Below are 18,843 nucleotides of genomic sequence, written 5' to 3' on the forward strand. Positions count from 1 at the left end.
ATTTATTTATTATTTTTTATAAAGCTTTTTATTTTCCAAAACACATACATGGATAATTCTTCAACATTAACCCTTGCAAAGCCTTGTATTCCTATTTCCCCCTTTTCTTCCCCCCCAGATGGCAAGTAATCCAATATATGTTAAACATGGTAGAAGTATAGGTTAAATCCAATATATGCATTATCTTGCTGCACAAGAAAAATCAAATCAAATAAAAAGAAAAAAAGAAAAAATAAAAGAAAATGCAAATGAACAACAACAAAAAGAGTGAGTATGTTATGTTGTAATCCATATTCAGTTCCCACAGTCCTCTCTCTGTGTGTAGATGGGGCTTGCATCATCACAAGATCATTGGAACTTCTTTGAATCACCTTATTGTTGAAGAGAGCTGTGTCCCATCAGAATTGATCATTGTATAATATTGATGTTGTCCTGTACAATGATCACCTGGTTCTGTTCATTTCACTCAGCATCAGTTCATGTAAGTCTTTCCAGGATTTGCTTTAATCATCCTACTGGTCATTTCTTACAGAACAATAATATTCCATAACATTCATATACACTAACTTATTCAGCCATTCTCCAGCTGATGGGCATCCACTCAGTTTCCAGTTTCTTGCCACTTCTAAAAGGGCTGCCACAAACATTTTTGCACATGTGGATCCTTTCCCCCTTTTTATAATCTTTTTGGGATACAGACTCAGTAGAGAAACTGCTGGGTCAAAAGATATGCACAATTTGATAGCCCTTTGGGCATAGTTCCAAATTGAATAGAGCATATTTAAAGGAGTGGGGCAAATGTGTTTGTTCTTGAATCAATTTCCAGTAAGTGTAGGCATTTTATTTGAAGGTAAAAGCCCAAACGTTTGAAAACCAAAATAACTTCAAAAATTTAATGAAAAAAGAAAACTTGTCAATGTGAGCAGCAATGACATCCTGGAAAAATAAGTAGCAATATTCAATCCCTCTCCTTTTAAAAAATGGATACTTAAAATCAGTTCACAGATTCCAGTGAAGCATCAATTAAGAGACATGCTTTTGAAGAAAAGAATAAAATAAGCATTTATTAAGTGATTAGCACTTTTTACAAATGTTATCTCATTTGATCCTCACAACAATCTTGAGAGGTAGATGCTGTTATGATTATATTTTTATTTAGTTAAGGAAATTTAAACAAGGGTTAAGTGATTAGTTCAGAGTCATACAGCTAGTGTCTGAGAAGTAAAACAAACAAACAAACATCAAAGAGAAACTTAGAAATTTTTCTTGGAAAAAACACAATAAAAATGGAATATCAAGGTCCTAGCAAAACAAAGTGTGAAGAGGGAACTTCTAGGGGCTAAATGGCTGAAAAGCAGTCATGTCTCTAGTGGCTTTAAAAAGTTATTGTTTAACACAGTAATGGCAATATTGTACAATGCATAACAATTATTTTCAGCAAAATAATCATCCAAGAGAATCCGAAAGGAGTTATGATGAAACATACTAGCCACCTCCAGAGAAAAAACTGTTATTGTTTGAATGAAGATTGAAGTATGCTGCTTCTTTCTTCTTTCTTTTTCTTTCTTCCTTCTTCCATCCCTCTTTCCTCCCTTCCTTCCCCCTCCCACTTCTTCCTTCCTTCCTTCCTTCCTTCCTTCCTTCCTTCCTTCCTTCCTTCCTTCCTTCCTTCCTTCCTTCCTTCCTTCTTCCTTCCTTCCTTTCTTTCCTTCCTTCTGTGTAGAGTAGAGATAAAGTGAAGAACTTCCAAGAATATTTAAATTCCTTTTCTGTATTTTATTTTCTCTAGGTCTCTGTGACCTGCATAAGTATGTTGAGTATTAGCCAATATTTACTTAGATTCTAGATATATGTATTTAACCTAAAATGATGACCTTTATCACTGTTCAAATTATCAGTGTTTAGACAACTAGTTGCCTGACGTATGGTTCCTTCCGGAACCAGGGAATCTGCTGTTTTTGGCACCAAAAACATTCAATTAAAGGGGAGGGAGGGCACCTATCTCTTAATGTTCCCCAACCCATGATGTAATCCTTTGTAACTAAAATCTATAAAAACTGTATATGTTTTCCTAGTTCTTTAGCCCCTCTACTGTGAGCTCTCTCTTTCCCTCCTCATAGTGGAATTGTTCATTCTCATGAGAATTTATTAAATAAACAACTTTTCTGCTTTTTACTTCCAGAAGTCTCTGAGTAGTCATTTTTGGATAGGATTTTCAATCCCTCACCGTTCCTTCCTTCCTTCCTTCCTTCCTTCCTTCCTTCCTTCCTTCCTTCCTTCCTTCCTTCCTTCCTTCCTTCTCTCCTTTTCTTTTTCCTCTGAGTCATTGCTTATAGATATTTTGGAGACTCTCTCTTCTTCTTGGTTTGGCCCTTGAGAATACCTGCTCTGACCATTTTTCCAGCCAACATTTTGACTTCAGATTTGATGTGAGAGCTGGGTTCTGCCACAAGGAGGGAAGATTTGGGATGGTCCTACTGGTGCTTTCTTGAGAAATCCAGGATTTCAGACACAGGTTGGGAAACTACAAGTTTTCAGTGCTCCCAAAATGATCTGATTCAAAGTAACATTTGATCTACTTCTGTAAGTTTTTGAACTAGGTTTGGGTGTATGTGAGAGTAGACTGCAGCTGGACTCCAATTAAACTGATATTTAACCAATATCACATTACTTGCCGTCTTTGGGAGGAAATTCATTCAATCTACTTAGTTCTCTCTCTGGCTATGTATGGTACTTTCCATCACATCTATTGCAATTTCTTTGAATCACCTCACTATTAAAAAGAGCCAAGTCAATCACAGTGATCATCACGTTATCCTTTCCTGTCATTTTAGCCAATCTGATAGGTGAGAAAGACCTCAGAATTGTCTTAATCTGTATTTCTCTAATCATTTATACTATATCTTATAAATCACTGATGATCAATGTATATTTACATATAATAAATACTTTAAATGTACATTTGCAGTGTTGATTTAATTGATTGATTTCTTATTTTCATTAGAGACAGGAGAAATGAAAAATGACATTTTTAAAGGAGTATATTTAAATGTAGTAGAAAAAGCCAATACTGAGTGGGAATCAGGAGATATGGGATCTAGTCCAGCTCTGTTACTAAATGTGATCTGGGGCCAAATCATTTTACCGATTAATTGGCAGGTAGGTGAGAAAAGGCTGAACCTAGAGATAGAAGGATCTGAGTTCTAATACAGCCTCAATCACTGTCCAGGATTGGACAAATCCCTTTTCCTCTTTTTGCCTCAGTTTCCTCAATTATATACAGAGATAATTACAGTATCTACTTCACCAGTTGGTTAATTCAGAAAATATTTGTAAAATGTTTTGTACAATACCTGGCATACAATAGGTACCATATAAATGCTTATTCCCTTGCCTTATTAATTTCCTTTTGAGTTTTCCCAGCTTTAATTTCCTTTTCTGTAAAATGAAGTATTCAGATTAGAGGCTTTTGATCTGAAGTATTCTAAGAGTTTATGTAATTCAAGGAGTTAATAGTACAGAGAGATAGTATGTAAAACTTGAATTTTTTCCTTCTGATTTCTAATGTTTACCCTCTTCCATTTTCCTTTTTCAGTGTCCTCCCTTGATTGAAATGCACTCAAGGTGGCATTGGGAAGGACCATACTTTCTTAGATTATAGATTTGGAGCTAGAAGTGACTTTAGAAGCTCACCTAACAGACTGAGGCCAGAGTAAGTCATGGTCACATAGTTTCTAAGTGGCAAACTTGGGATTTGAACTTGTGTTCTTTGACTGTAAATCTTATTGATTATGGTTATTAGAATATATAAGAAAGTATGATGTGTTTCCATTGCCTGCAATTGGAAAGGAAAAAGGGTGCTAAATATAGGGTTGGAAATTACTTTTTATCAGGAGAAATTCATAATTAAAAAAAAAACTTTTATATAAAAAGGGTACAACTTGGGGAGTCTCTGGCTGAATTGCAAATGTGGAATTCACCAAACAGGCTTGGGCTGAGTTGGTCTGGAACTCCTTCTAACCACTCCCCTTAATGAAATATGACTACATGACTAAGAAGTGGGAGGTATAGTACTTGGTCTTGTTACACCAGTCTGATGTTTCTTAGTAGAACAGTTTGGACATCACCAAAATTCCAAGCTTTTCTTCAGAAATCTGTACACTGCACCAAAAATGGCTACACAAGAAAAGACGCTCAATCTGAGAAAAGACCATTCAGAGCCAAGCTAAGACTGGACCCACAGAATGGTTCTGAAAGAAGCATCGGCTTACCTGGGTGTGTGGCTTCTCTGTACCTTGATTCCACCTTTGCTCACAGGTAACCTAGTGGGTATTTGGGGTCTGAGAATGTGGGGGGAGAAACAAAGCAAGATACCTTTCCTTGGGTTTGAATGCTTGACATGAAGGTAACCAAAAAAGTCTTGTATCTATGTTTTAAAAATAATAACACAAAATACTCTCAAAAGGTAAAAAGGAATTTAATTCCAAATTCTGTTCATTTTCTAATTTCTATCTGGCAAGCTAGAAAGGTAAAAATGATTAAAGGAGAAGATGCTTATGGCATAAATCAGGAGTTCTAAAGGTTGAAGGAATCTTACCAAGTTTTGCTTTTTTTTCTTTCTTGCTTTCCAGTTTCTAAATCTTAAAATGTATATGCTCTGGAGGCTTCATTCCAGGGAACATATGTGCTTCAAGGAGAACATGCTATGGGTTTTATAAATAAATAGGGAGGAGCAACTAATTAGCGTGAAACTAGTTCCATACCATCTAAGAAATGATTTCTCTCACAAAGTCTGATCATTACATAAAAAGCAATGGGGAAGAAATGTAATATTAAAAAAAAAATTTAGTTGGAAGGAATTTTCTCAGCAACAGAGCTTTCTACAGACTTTCTTGACATGCTCTGGTTTGCTTGTTTCTGCTTGTTTCATCATTCCAAAATCCTAGACTCAATTGTCTTAGATTAGTTTTCATGTCATAACTTGCTTAAGAGGGGTTTCTTTCTTTAAATTTGCCTTTTCAGTGTTGACTTGAACCTGTAACAGAATGTTTTTATTTCCTTTGAAATAAGGACAATCTCAGGGCTTATGTGGGACAGCACTTCAGAAATGGTACCATTTGTAACCTTTAGACAATTTTTTTTCCCTTAAGAATTTAAATATCATTTTGTCCTACTATATCCTTGCTCAAAATGGACAGTTACTCTTTGTTGACTATGACATCCAGTCTAAGCTCTCCAGGACCATTCATAATCTGGCCCAATCCTTGTCAACCTTATTTCTTCAAATGAAACTTCAAACTCTGGACTCCTCACAGTTCTGAGCACATGGTATACCATTTCCCCCTTCTTATCTCGGCTTTTGTCATTCATTGTCTAGAATGTTTTCCTTATTTCCTTTTTACTCTCTGGATCCTTCATTGCCTAGTTCAAATACATTCTTCTCCATGAAGCTTTCTCTTTTAGTCTTCACAAATTCTTTTTCCTAAACTTCAATAGTACTTTTTATCTATATGAATATTTAATTCATAACATTCAAATTAAAAACATAGCAATATAATATAAATTACATTTTCGTGTTCAGTCATGTTCACCTCTTTTTGCTAGAGATACTGGTTGCCATTTTTCTTCCCCAGTGGATTAAAGAAAACACTAGTTCATTGACTTGCCCAGGTTCACATAATTACTAAGTGTTTGAGGTTTTAAACTTCCTGACTCTAGTCTCAGAGCCACATGCAATGACCCACCTAATTGCCTACTTATTGAATACTAGCTTAGTATTAATAATGCATCATATTTGTATAACATTTTAAAGGATATTGTGCTTTACTAACAACTGTCTGAGGCAGATAGTAAAATAAAATGAATACTACTCCAGAGACTCAGAGAGGGAAAAGGTAAGTAGTCCAGGATCATACATTAATAAGTGCTTGAGTGAGGATTCAAATTTTAGTTTCCTGATTCCAAGCAAGTTTAGTGCTTTTTCCTCTATTACAGACAACGTTTTATATATCTGTCAACCCAGATTATAAATTCCTTCTGGGAATACCCATGCTTCTTTGATATCTTTCACAGGATATTCTCAATACATACTTCTTGGGTGGTTGATTTTGTGAAGGAGGAAACAAGAAATATGGCACTAGTGTCAGAAATTCAGTATATACACATACATACATATAATAGGTATGCATATGTGTGTATCCTTCTCAACTTATTCAGTTAAAAAGTTTCTAACTTGTGAAACTGTAATAAACTTCATTTAAAGTATGACAATATATAAGCCATGGAATTTAAGACTCATAGATCTGAAAAAGGAATTAGTCTGCTCCCCCATTTTTAACATTAGGAAATGGTTTCCCAAGGTCATGTGGCTAATTAACATCAGAAATTGGTCAGAGCTCAAGTTTTAGGACTTCAGCATTTTTTCTGTGATACTGTTTTCTGGCAAGGATAAAACTTTGTAATGTTTATCATCTGTATCTGCATTCTGTTCTGTGAATCACTTCATTTAACTCTTCCCAAATAAAGCACAGATTCCCTGAAGCAAATGATCTATTTTCCATTCCTTTATATGCCCCATAACATGTAGTCCTTTACAAACATTAACAAATTATTTTGTCTGGTATTAGAAATTGTATGCAGCATTGCAACTTAATGTTATCATCACATCCGGTGTTTCAGTCACTCATATTGTCAGCTGCCCATTGCCCCTATAATAGCATTTTCAAGAAATTTCATTACATTCTAGTTAGTCCATTTCTTTTGGCCCATTGAAGTCCTACAACTTATGAACAATTATGAAATATGAACAAAACTTTTGCTTTCAAGATCTTTTCTGATCTGTCTGCTTCTGAAATGTCATCTACACGGATGTTATGAGAGAGGAAAGGATGTTATGGCTGAGGAGAATCAATGATGCTGTGGTTATATGCTTTCATTCTGTTCTCTAATGATCTCAAAGCTTCTGCTAACACTAAACTGCCACAGTATTCATAAATTTAGATTAAACTATTTGTTTATCTTAGTGAAAGAATTTTTAAAATTTAGATAAAACACTATGTATATATGAATTATTTTTAAAACTACTTTTTTAGGATTAAAAAGCAGGTTTGTATAATAGTGAAATAACCATGGGTTTTATTTTTTTTTAAGGCCAAAGTAAGTTCATTACCTTGAGATGGGTTACTTTGGGAGATGGTTGGATCTCTCTCAATGTGGTTTACTGTAACACACAATAGATAATCTTTATTTATTTATTTTAAAATTTTTATTTAATAATTACTTTATATTGACAGAATCCATGCCAGGGCAATTTTTTTTTACAACATTATCCCTTGCACTCGTTTCTGTTCCGATTTTTCCCCTCCCTCCCTCTACCCCCTCCCCTAGATGGGAGGCTAGATGCTAGATGGCAAGCAGTCCTATATATGTTAGATATGTTGCAGTATATCCTAGATACAATATATGTTTGCAGAACCGAACAGTTCTCTTGTTGCACAGGGAGAATTGGATTCAGAAGGTATAAATAACCCGGGAAGAAAAACAAAAATGCAGATAGTTCACATTGGTTTCCCAGTGTTCTTTCTTTGGGTGTAGCTGCTTCTGTCCATCATTTATCAATTGAAACTCAGGTCTCTTTGTCAAAGAAATCCACTTCCATCAAAATATGTCCTCATACAATATCGTTGTCGAAGTGTATAATGATCTCCTGGTTCTGCTCATTTCACTTAGCATCAGTTCATGTATGTCTCGCCAGTCCTCTCTGTATTCATCCTGCTGGTCATTGCTTACAGAACAATAATATTCCATAACATTCATATACCACAATTTACCCAGCCATTCTCCAATTGATGGGCATCCATTCATTTTCCAGTTTCTAGCCACTACAAACAGGGCAGCCACAAACATTTTGGCACATGCAGGTCCCTTTCCCTTCTTTAGTATTTTTTTGGGATATAAGCCCAATAGAAACACTGCTGGATCAAAGGGTATGCACAATTTGATAACTTTTTGGGCATAATTCCAGATTGCTCTCCAGAATGGTTGGATTCGTTCACAACTCCACCAACAATGCATCAGTGTCCCCGTTTTCCCGCATCCCCTCCAACATTCATCATTATTTTTTCCTGTCATCTTAGCCAGTCTGACAGGTGTGTAGTAGTATCTCAGAGTTGTCTTAATTTGCATTTCTCTGATCAATAATGATTTGGAACACTTTCATATGAGTGGTAATAGTTTCAATTTCATCTTCTGAAAATTGTCTGTTCATATCCTTTGACCATTTATCAATTGGAGAATGGTTTGATTTCTTATAAATTTGAGTCAGTTCTCTATATATTTTGGAAATGAAGCCTTTATCAGAACCTTTAACTGTGAAGATGTTTTCCCAGTTTGTTGCTTCCCTTCTAATCTTGTTTGCATTAGTTTTATTTGTACAAAGGCTTTTTAATTTGATGTAATCAAAATTTTCTATTTTGTGATCAGTAATGGTCTCTAGTTCATCTTTGGTCATAAATTTCTTTCTCCTCCACAAGTCTGAGAGATAAACTATCCTATGTTCCTCTAATTTATTTATAATCTCATTCTTTATGCCTAGATCATGGACCCATTTTGATCTTATCTTGGTATATGGTGTTAAGTATGGGTCCATGCCTAATTTAATAGATAATCTTTAAATGTGTGAGTGTGTGATGAATTCTGAGATGCCAATGTGGTCATCATTGAGGGAGGATCAGGATCAGGAGGGAGGAGAGAAAGAGGAATCTGGTTCATACCAGGGATTTGAAGAACTTTATGGAAAAAGGAGAACTTCAGGAGTAGTAATAATAGAAGCAGACTTTGGAAAGTGTAGAGAGACAGAGCTCTAAAAACTATCTTTCTGGCTTTGGTGAAGTCCATGGAGAATGAAAGTGCTCATAATAGTCTTGAAAGATAAATAGAGGAGCAGCTAAATTGCACAGTGCATAGCACACCAGTTCTGTAGTCAGGAGAATCTAAGTTCAAATTTGGCCTCCAAGACTTGATGCTTACTAGGGTGTGATCCTGAGCAAGTCACTTATAAAGAGGTCTAATGAGAAGAAGTTGAAAGAGTGAAGAAGAGAGAAAAAAGGGGGTGGGGAGGCACCTACTAATCTTACTACTGGTTTTTGTTTGTTTGTTTGTTTGTTTTTATTTTACCTTTCATACAGGTTACCAAAGAAGAGAGGGACTGTTGTAATCCAATATTTCCTTTGGGGAAAATTTGTGGCTAGAATTTTTTCACTGAATATAGAAGCAAGAAATTATCTCTTAGAGAATTTTATTATCAATTCAATCATAATGAATGACTAAGCATGCATTTTAAATAATCAAAGGGAGATAGGATTGTGCTGTGATTTGGAATTGGAGGACTTAGTTTCATCATTCTAGTGCCTACACATGTGACAGTGGATGTCACTCTACACCTCAGACTGGTTTTTTTCCATGTGAAAAATGAAGAGGTTGAACTTGATGATTCCTAAATTCCCTTTCCATTTCTAAATCTGGGATCCTAAATCCCAGAAATTAAGTAATTTATCATCAGTTTTAGATCAACAGAAAAAAAAAATGAGTTTATTTTGGAAGAATTATGAAGAAGGAAGTAAAGAGAACAGGAAGGAAAAAAACATTTAAACATATCTATTGTATACCAGATCCTGTGTTAATTGTGGTTACAAATAGTATCATTTAATCTTCACAATAATGCTGGGAGGTAGGTGCTGTTATAATCTCCTTTTCACAGTTGATAAAATTGAGGCAAAGACAGGTTAAGAAAATTGCCCAGGCTCACACAATCAATAAGAGTTTGAGATTGTAGGTGAACTCGGGTCTTCTTGATCCCAGTGCTCTATTCACTGTTGCTGTTGTTAAAGATGAGGAGAAAAAGAATCATTAATGTTATACCATCTCTGTGGAGTTTATTCCATTACAGCCAAGACTTCAAGCTATATTCTTTTCTTTACGAATCAGTTAACATAGGAGATATTGCAACTTGTTTAAAGAGAAATTATTCACAGTATTGGTAAAGATGATAGATTAGTTTAGAGTGTGATTAGGGAATATAAGTACAAAATAAAATTATCTAGGAAAAAGTCATAGTAAGAGTAAAATAGGAAGAACTAAGTCAGTTTCAAAGGAGAAATGGAATGGCTGGGGGTATCATAATCAGACCTGCCTAGTAGAATGCAGAGGTGGCAGTGGGATTTTGAGAAACCGTGATATAAAGGAGGGAAGGTTTTGCAAGGTCACCTGCCTTATTTTCCCCTCCAGAGTTATCAAAGGAGAAATAACACTACCACCACCACCAATGATACAGAGGAAAGGGCATTGGATTTGGAATCAGCAGACTTGAGTCTGAAATGTGACTGTAATGCTTATTAGTTGTAAGATTATAGGTAAATCACTCTTTTCTAAATCTATTTTCTCATATGTAAAATTGGGGTAATACTTTTTACTACTTATGTACATATGTCATAGGCTTTTTTGTAAGGATATTGTTTTTCTAAATCTTTAGCACTGTATAAGTGAGTTATAATGATTTTCACTATAATTTATGTGGTAGATTTTTCCTCTGAAAGGACAAATTGAGTTTAGTCTTGGGGGAGAGTGGTAGTAAATGTTTAAAACCTGGCTCTCTGAAAATATATACATATATATATTATATATATATATATGACATCCTTTTAAATTTAATCTGCTTACATAATTTTCTCCATCACTTTCTTGAGTCTAGATAGCCAACAGCAACAAAAATTAAGCTTTGATTTACAGTTTGCTGATTTCTGAAGTGTACATGCTCACAATGAAAAATTTAACAATCAGTTTCATCTTTATGAGATAGAAACAGCACATTCCTCTAATAATAATCTCAACAACTCATGTCTCAGTCACAGTCTCCTTTGGTAACAGCATACTATGACTTTGTTTCCCTGCAAGCATTCAAGCTAACAAAAAGATTCAAAATAATAGGAAAGGGTCATTTCTGGCAACAAGAAATACAGGATTTCTTTTTGATCGTTTTGCAAAGCAATTGGGCAAGTCCTTCTTATAGTCTTGGTTTGAAGTTACTACAAATTCAAAGAGCCATTTTCATGTAGTTCTTGCATCATGAGTGGAATCATAGATCTTAAGACAATGCAGTATTCTGTCTTATTTTTCTTCTCAGCTTCTGCTGGATCTGTATGACTGTGGTTAGTCAGTAGTAGCTTCCACATTCCTATTTGTGTCTCTCAGTATGCCATGAGAAGTGCGGCATAGTTTCCTTGGATTTGATCTATGTCCAACCTCACTCTAACATTTTCCTTTTCTTAATTAGAAAAATCTTGATTATTTCATAATTTAATTTATTTTTATAAATAATATTTTATTTTTCCAATTACATGTAAAGATAGTTTTCAAATTCACTTTTTATAAAATTTTGAGTTTCAATTTTTCTTCCTCCCTTCCTTCTTCCCCTTCCCCTCCCAAGAGAATAAGCAATCTGATATAGGTTATACAAATGCAACTATATAAATATATTTCTACATTAGTTATGTTGTGAAAAGAGGAAAGCCACAAAAAAAACTCACAAAAATGAAAATAGTATACTACATTCTGCATTTAGATTCCATAGTTCTTTCTCTGGATGTAGATAACATTTTCTATCCTGAATCTTTTGGAATTGCCTTGAATCATTGTTTTGCCTAGAAGAGTTAAGTCAATCATAGTTGATCATTATACAGTGCTGTTATTATGTACAATGCTCTTCTCATTCTGCTCACTTCACTCAAAATTAGTTCATATAAGTCTTTCCAGGTTTATTTTAATCAAACTATTTATCATTTCTTTTAGCACAATAGTATTCCATTACATTCATATACAGCACCAAGTGATGGTCATTTCCTCAATTTCCAATTCTTTTCTACCCCAAATGAGTTGCTATAAACATTTTTGTACAGATAAGTCCTTTCTCCTTTTTGTTACACAGACTTAGTAATAGTATTGCTGTTCTGAAAGGTATGCACAGTTTTATTGCTCTTTTGATATAGTTCCAAATTTCTCTCCAGAATGGTACAATACTTTCTTGGCACCTCTGGCAGTCTACTCAGCATAGCTCCTGACATGGAATGACCTTCTCTTCAGTGATTTTTTTTTGTTCTGGCATTCTAAGTTTTGGGTAGGTAGGGGGCACAATAGATAGAATGTTAGGCTTGGAGCCAAGAAAACTCTTCTTTCCCAGTTCAAATCTGGCCTTAGACACTTACTAGCTTGTGATTCTGGGAAAGTCACTTAATTTTGTTTGCCTCAGTTTCCTCATCTATAAAATGAGCTGGAGAAGGACATGACAAACCATTATAGGATCTTTGCCAAAAAAAGCCCCAAATGGAATTGTGAAGAGCTGGACATGACTGAAAAATGACTGAATAGAAATTCTGAGTTTTTTTTTTTTTTTTTTAAAGGCAGTAGGGGAAAAAGGAAAGCACAGAACTTGAAACAAATGGAAGGAATAGAAAGAGAGGGGTTAAGAAGTAAAACAAAAGAAGAAGCCCTGGAGGACTAATTAAATTTATACAAATTTGGGGAAAATGTAACTGAAATTTGATAGATATTTTGCATATAAATCACATGAAGACACAGAAAGTTAGAAATAATAGCCTACAGGTTCTGAAATAAGATGAACTAAATGGAATTTGACTATAAGAAATGAAGTTGCTTATAAAGAAGAAAATATTTTGTATGTATGAAAGAATCAATTGAAACATCTTCCTATTAATAAGGAAGTGAATCATATTGGAATACAATTTTTTAAACAACAAAAATTTGGATAGCTGAAATATTAGCTATCTAGCTGGGATGATTTTATTGCTTGCATTGTAAGCTATGGAGAGGCAAAGATCAAGTTTGCGAATGTATATTTACTCAAAAGAAAACTGAAAGTGAAATGATCTAGTGTCTTTCATGTATAGCAGACCCCAAAAAGCAATCATAGAGTTTACATTTGGAAGAGACACTGGAAATCATTATTATTAACTGTTTTTTATTAATAATATACATCATTTTATCACATACAATTTATTAATGTATGTTAAATAATTAATAATAACAGCTGGCATTTACATAACTCTTTAAGGTTTGTATATTACAAATATTTCATTTTATCCTCACTGCAATCCTGGAAGGTAAGTGCTATTATTATCCCATTTTATTGATGAAGAAATTGAAGAAGACAAAAGTGAATTGATTTGCCTAAGGCCATAGCTATGAAGTATTTGAGGTCTGATTTGAATTCTGTTTTCCTGACACCAGTCCTGGCACTCCTATCTACTGTGCCATCTAGATGACTCTAGGCAGATTTTGCTGATTTTTTTTTAAATTTAATTTTTATTTAATAATTACTTTATATTGACACTCGTTTGTGTTCCGATTTTTTTTTCCCTCCCTCCCTCCGCCCCCTCCCCTAGATGGCAAGCAGTCCTTTATATGTTGGATATGTTGCAGTATATCCTAGATTTTGCTGATTTTTACAGAGAGCCAGAGAGGGGGAAAACAACAGCACTTGTACACTTGACAACAGATATTGCTGCCAGTTTTAGAATTTGAATTCAGAGCTTTTTTTCATTATAATATATAGTTCTTGGAATGGGAGAGGATTTCAATAGCATTTCGTTAAGAGCCAATAATTTAGAAGAAATTGACCTATGAAGTCCAATTATTGGGATGTTTATCAGCATAAAGGATTGAAGGTTTCTCATTGGATAGATATGGTGACAATGTAAGGATTAGAAGAGATGGAGAACCACAGAGAAGTACTAAAATATCCTTGAACTGAAGTCTAAATCCAAAGACACTGGTCTTTCCCACTTTAAAGAAAGTATAATTTTTAAGAAGGAATTCTGAAAATATAAATAGAAACAACTCCAGTGAGAAAGAATAGGGAGTTATTGAAAATCATTGGCCAACTAGAACTTTTAAAATGAATTGACATAAGTTGGAAGTAAGGGCAGGGAGCTAAGGATGAATGCAAAAAGATGACCTGCTTGTGGCAGTGTCGAGAGCTCTGAATGAGCTTAGGTTAGTGGTGACGGCTATTTTGGGTATGGAACATCCAAAAGGATTTTTTTTTTTTTTTTTTTTAACAAAAATTGTTCTAGAGGTAAGGGAGAAACCAAAGAAAGAATGAGGCTACTCTTTGGGAGTATATGGCATGATGATGATGAACAATGTTGAAAAGGCTAAACTTCTCCATTTTTATTTTTAGTCTTTTTCCCTCTGGTAAGAAGCATAATCTTTGAACTGGGAGAGAGAAGATAAAAATACTAGCAGGGAAGGAACTCAAGACAAATGTGGAAGTGAGAGAGGACCTTCATACCATTGTTTGTGTTTATGTCTCCAGGACTGGATTAATTATATCCTAACTACTGAAAAAATTGGCTGATGTAATTTCTAAGCTTATAATCTTGAAAAAATTGCAGATAATGATAGAAATGTCAGAAAACTAAAAAATGTCCTTTTTTTTTTTTTTTTTTTAAGAAAGAAAAGGGTAGAGTCTATGAATTATAGAACAATGACCTAAGCTTCAATTCCTGGAAAAATTCTAGATCTTTAAAATGTATAAAATTTTTTATTGATATATTTTATTTTTCCACAATTTTCATTTCTGAAGCTCTCCTCTAATCCTACCCAGTGAGCTCTTCCTTATTACAAGTCAAAAAAAAAAAAAAAATAAGGGAAAAAAACAATACCAAACCATATTTCAGCTGTGTCTGACAGTAAATACAATATTCTACAAGCATAATCTTCTACTTTTGCAAAAAAGGGAGGGAATTATATTTTCTTAGATCTTTTCTGGGGTTGGTCAGAATTCAGGGCTTTTTGGGGTTCTGTTTATAATTGTTATAATTATTTTTAGTATTCTGGGGGTCTGTGTACTTCACTCTTTATAAATTCATTTTAATCCTCACATGCCTTTCTGAAATCTTTATAGCTGTCATTTCTCATAGTGCAGCAATAGTAGATAACATGCAGTTGAAACTATTTAGTGATTCTCAAACCAGTGAATACCTGCTTTATTTTTAGTTCTTTGATGCTATAAATATTCTTCCTGGGGTAAATGCTTAGGAGTGGCATCTCTGGGTCAAAGGATATATACATTTTAGTTATTTTAAAAATACACACATTATTTGTCAGAATTATGGATAAAGAAAGAATTTAGGCCCAAAGAAAGCAGAGAGGGCATTACAACATGTAAAATTGATAATTTTGATTATAAAAATAAAAATGTTTTTGTACCAAGAAAACCAATGCAACACAAATTAAAAGAAAAGCAGAAAACAGGGAAGGGTTTTGTAACAAATATATCTAATAAAGACCTTGTTTCTGAAATGTATAGAAAACCAGTCAAATTTACAAAAATATAACTCATTTATCAACTGATAAATGTGAACAGGCAGTTTTCAGACAAAGAAATCAAAGCTATGTATTCACATATGAAAAAATGCTCTAAATCACTACTGATTAGGGAAATGCAAATCAAAATGACTCTGAGGTACTACCTCATATCTATCAGATTAGTTAATATGACAAAAAAAAAAAAAAAAAGGAAAATGATGGATGTTGGAGAGAATGTAGGAAAAGTGGGACATGAATGAACCTGTAACAGAGCCAACCATTTTGGAGTACAACTTGGAACTATGCCCAAAGGGCTATAAAACCATGCATACTCTTTGAGCATACTCTTTGAGCTACTCTTTGAGGACTTCCTGGTAGACCATCTTTTGACATTTGTTAATTTGTTGCTTAATATTTTTTGAACTTAATTGAAGATGTGAAAGAGGAAGGAAGGAAATAAGTATTATTAAGAACTACTGTGTTTTGGTTACTTTATAACCAAATGTGATCTTTACAACCCTTCTGGAAGGTAGATCCTTTTATTAATAAAATTAATAAAGCAATAATTATAAATAAAGCAATAATTATCAATTATTTTGTGGGCCTAGTGTTCAATTTGCTGCATAACCTACTTGGAGTAAGAGTTAAAGAAAACAAGGGTAAAGCTATATAGGCAAAAGAATAGATAATATTGAAAAAGTTGAGGGGCTGACAGAGAAGTGATGCGACATCCAAAGTATGACTACTTTGTCAATCTATTTTGCTTAACAATGCATATCTGTTACAGAGATTTTCGTTTTCATTTTCTTTTTTTTTTTTTTCAATTGGAGAAGAGTGAAAAGAAAAGGAAAAAAAAAGCATGCTAATTGAAAAAAATTTAAAATCTAATTTTAAAGAAAGAAGTTGAAGATAGTATAATAAATGATCTGGTGAATACAAATCCTTCTACAATATAGGTCTGTAGGTGATATTATTAACAATAATACTTTTTACTTTTTTTTACCTGCAAATTTATTTTACCTTCATCATATTTTAAAATTTCTGAGCTTTTGTGCCAATTACAAATAGGCACATACACCTTCCTAGTTCTTGTTACATATATACATTTGTAGAATCAGAAATCTTTCATTATGTGATTCCTTGTTTTAGGAATTTATATTATGACTATTATTCCTATTATTCTCCTTTATTAAGTTAGATGAATCAACAGAGTATTGAACACCTAAAATATAGCTAAGCACTTTACTAGTGTTGAGAATAGAGATAAAATAATGAAAAATCCTCTTGTTGTTGTTGATGATGATTTTAGTACAGAAAAGGGATGAGGAGATGGGGAGGATGAAAAAGAGGAGTTAAAAGGATTAAGAAATAAAGGAAATATATTATACAAGCTTCAGTTTATCCAATACCCTTGGATTGTTAAGTGTGGAGTGCCTGAAGCCAGCAGTCACATAAAAGAGAAAAGTTATATGGGAAGGGCACAAATTATGGAATAGAAAGAGATTTCTTTTTAGACATCTTGGCCTCTTGGTCAGGTGATGCATTATCAATATATTCATTGTCTAGAGTCTAGACATTATTTTAGGGGCAGGCTTAATGCAGTGGACAGAGTTTCACGTCTGAAGTCAGCAAGACTCATTTTCCTGAGTTCAGATCTGCCTTCGGACTCTTGCTAGCTGTATGAGTAGGCAAGCCCCTTTCCCATATCTACTTCAGTTTTTCCATCTGTAAAATGACTTGGGAAAGGAAATAGCAAACCCTTCCAGTTTCTTTGCCAAGAAAACCCCAAATGGGGTCATGAAAAATCAGACTTGACTGAACAGCAAAAACAAAATAGGGGGATGATTTTAAATGGCTTTCAAGGCTACTTCTGGCCTGGAAAGTTCCTGACTCTATGTTTAGACATACTTTGAATCCTTGATGTTTAACTAAATCTTAGTAATCATAGGATGTAGAACCTCAAGGACTCCTTAAGATGATCTAATCCAAACCTTTCATTTTATAAATATGAAAACTGAGATTAAAAGTGGGTCATCCAAAGTCATATAGATAGCAAGGAGCAAAGCCAGAATCGAAATCCAGGTCAACTGACACTCAATCCAGTGACATATTTCTGTCTGTCTGCCAATCTTAGATGAAGCTGTCATTCTGCCAGCCCCTCCAGATCTTTCAGTACATTCTACTAATATGAAACATATCTTGACTTGGAGTCCCGTGATTGTCCCTGGAGAAACAGTAAATTATTCAGTTGAGTACCAGGGGTAAGTTTTTTTCTTTTTTTTCTTTCCTCCTTCCCTCCCTCCTTCTCTCCCTTCTTCTGCTCTCCCTCCCTCTCTCTTCCCCCCCCCTCTCCCTCTTCCTCTCCCTCTCCCTCTCCCTCTCCCTATTTCTCTCCCTCTCTCTCTGCCTTCCTCTCTCTCTCTCTCTCTCTCTCTCTCTCTCTCTCTCTCTCTCTCTCTGTCTGTCTTTCTTGCAAAATAGCATATCCCACAGGCTGTCCTGAAGTTTTGGAAACATCTTGACATAGTGGGGAAAACTTCCCCAAACCATTGAATTTTCACTTAGAAAATGTAGATTTTATTTTTGCTTCTGTAACTCATTACTTGTGCAAATCACTTAACTTAGTTCTTCCTGAGAAGCCTCAGGCACTTCCTAGGTGTGTGATCCTGGGCAAGTCACTTAACCTTGTTTGCCTCAGTTTCCTAATTTGTAAAATGAGCTGGAAAAGGAAATGCCAAACCATTTTAGTATCTCTGTCAAGAAAACCCCAAATGGGTCATGGAGAGTTAAACATGACTGAATAAGAACAACAAAGTCTTTTGGGATTTTAGCTCTGTTTGCCGTCTACCTTGTTATATATTCTTAATTCAGATGATTAACCTTGAACATAGCCAGTATGACATCAACAAAGAGAGGGTAAGGATGATAAATCTACTCTGTGTAAAATATGAGATTTTAGATTTAGTTTGTGCACATTGGCTGAAAACTCCTTAGCTTAAAGGCACCTGGATAGCCTGAAAAAAAGATAGAGATAAATCTTATCATTGCTTTTTCTGATGGTTTGTTTAGCTTTTTGCTACAATCTTTGCCTTTAGGGAAGTTTTAGGTGTGTACCAGACACTCAGTGATTGGTTGATTTGTGAATATTCTCTTAGTATTTTTTGTTCAGGAATTTTTCAGTTGAGTCCAACTCTTTGAGATCCCTCTTAGGGTTTCTTGGCAAAGTTACTGGGGTGGTTGCTGTTTTCTTCTCCAGCTCATTTTATAGATGGGGAACTGAAGCAAACAAGGTTAAGTGACTTGATCTTGGGCAAGGTCACATGATGAACATCTGAGGTTGGATTTAAACTCAGATCTTGACTTCAAGGCTGGCTCTCTATCTCCTGGGTCACCTAGCTCTTCCTTCCTTGGTATAGTGACATGGATATCAAAGGAGAAAGTAAAAATGACTAAGTAGGAGAG

At 34.5% G+C, this 18,843-nt stretch overlaps 1 protein-coding gene across 1 annotated transcript in view; it reads left to right on the top strand.

Annotated features, from left to right (window-relative positions):
• Positions 1-4,097: 4,097 nt before the first annotated feature.
• Positions 4,098-18,843, top strand: part of IL20RB (interleukin 20 receptor subunit beta) — a 31,401-nt gene continuing 16,655 nt past the window's right edge. Inside the window, exons 1-2 of the mRNA XM_051985607.1 lie at positions 4,098-4,317; positions 17,516-17,642. Of these exons, the coding sequence (XP_051841567.1) occupies positions 4,245-4,317; positions 17,516-17,642 (200 nt within the window). The 5' untranslated portion in view covers positions 4,098-4,244. The remainder of the gene's footprint in view (positions 4,318-17,515; positions 17,643-18,843) is intronic.

The sequence above is a fragment of the Antechinus flavipes genome, chromosome 3 (assembly GCF_016432865.1).
Source record: "Antechinus flavipes isolate AdamAnt ecotype Samford, QLD, Australia chromosome 3, AdamAnt_v2, whole genome shotgun sequence".
NCBI lineage: Eukaryota > Metazoa > Chordata > Mammalia > Dasyuromorphia > Dasyuridae > Antechinus > Antechinus flavipes.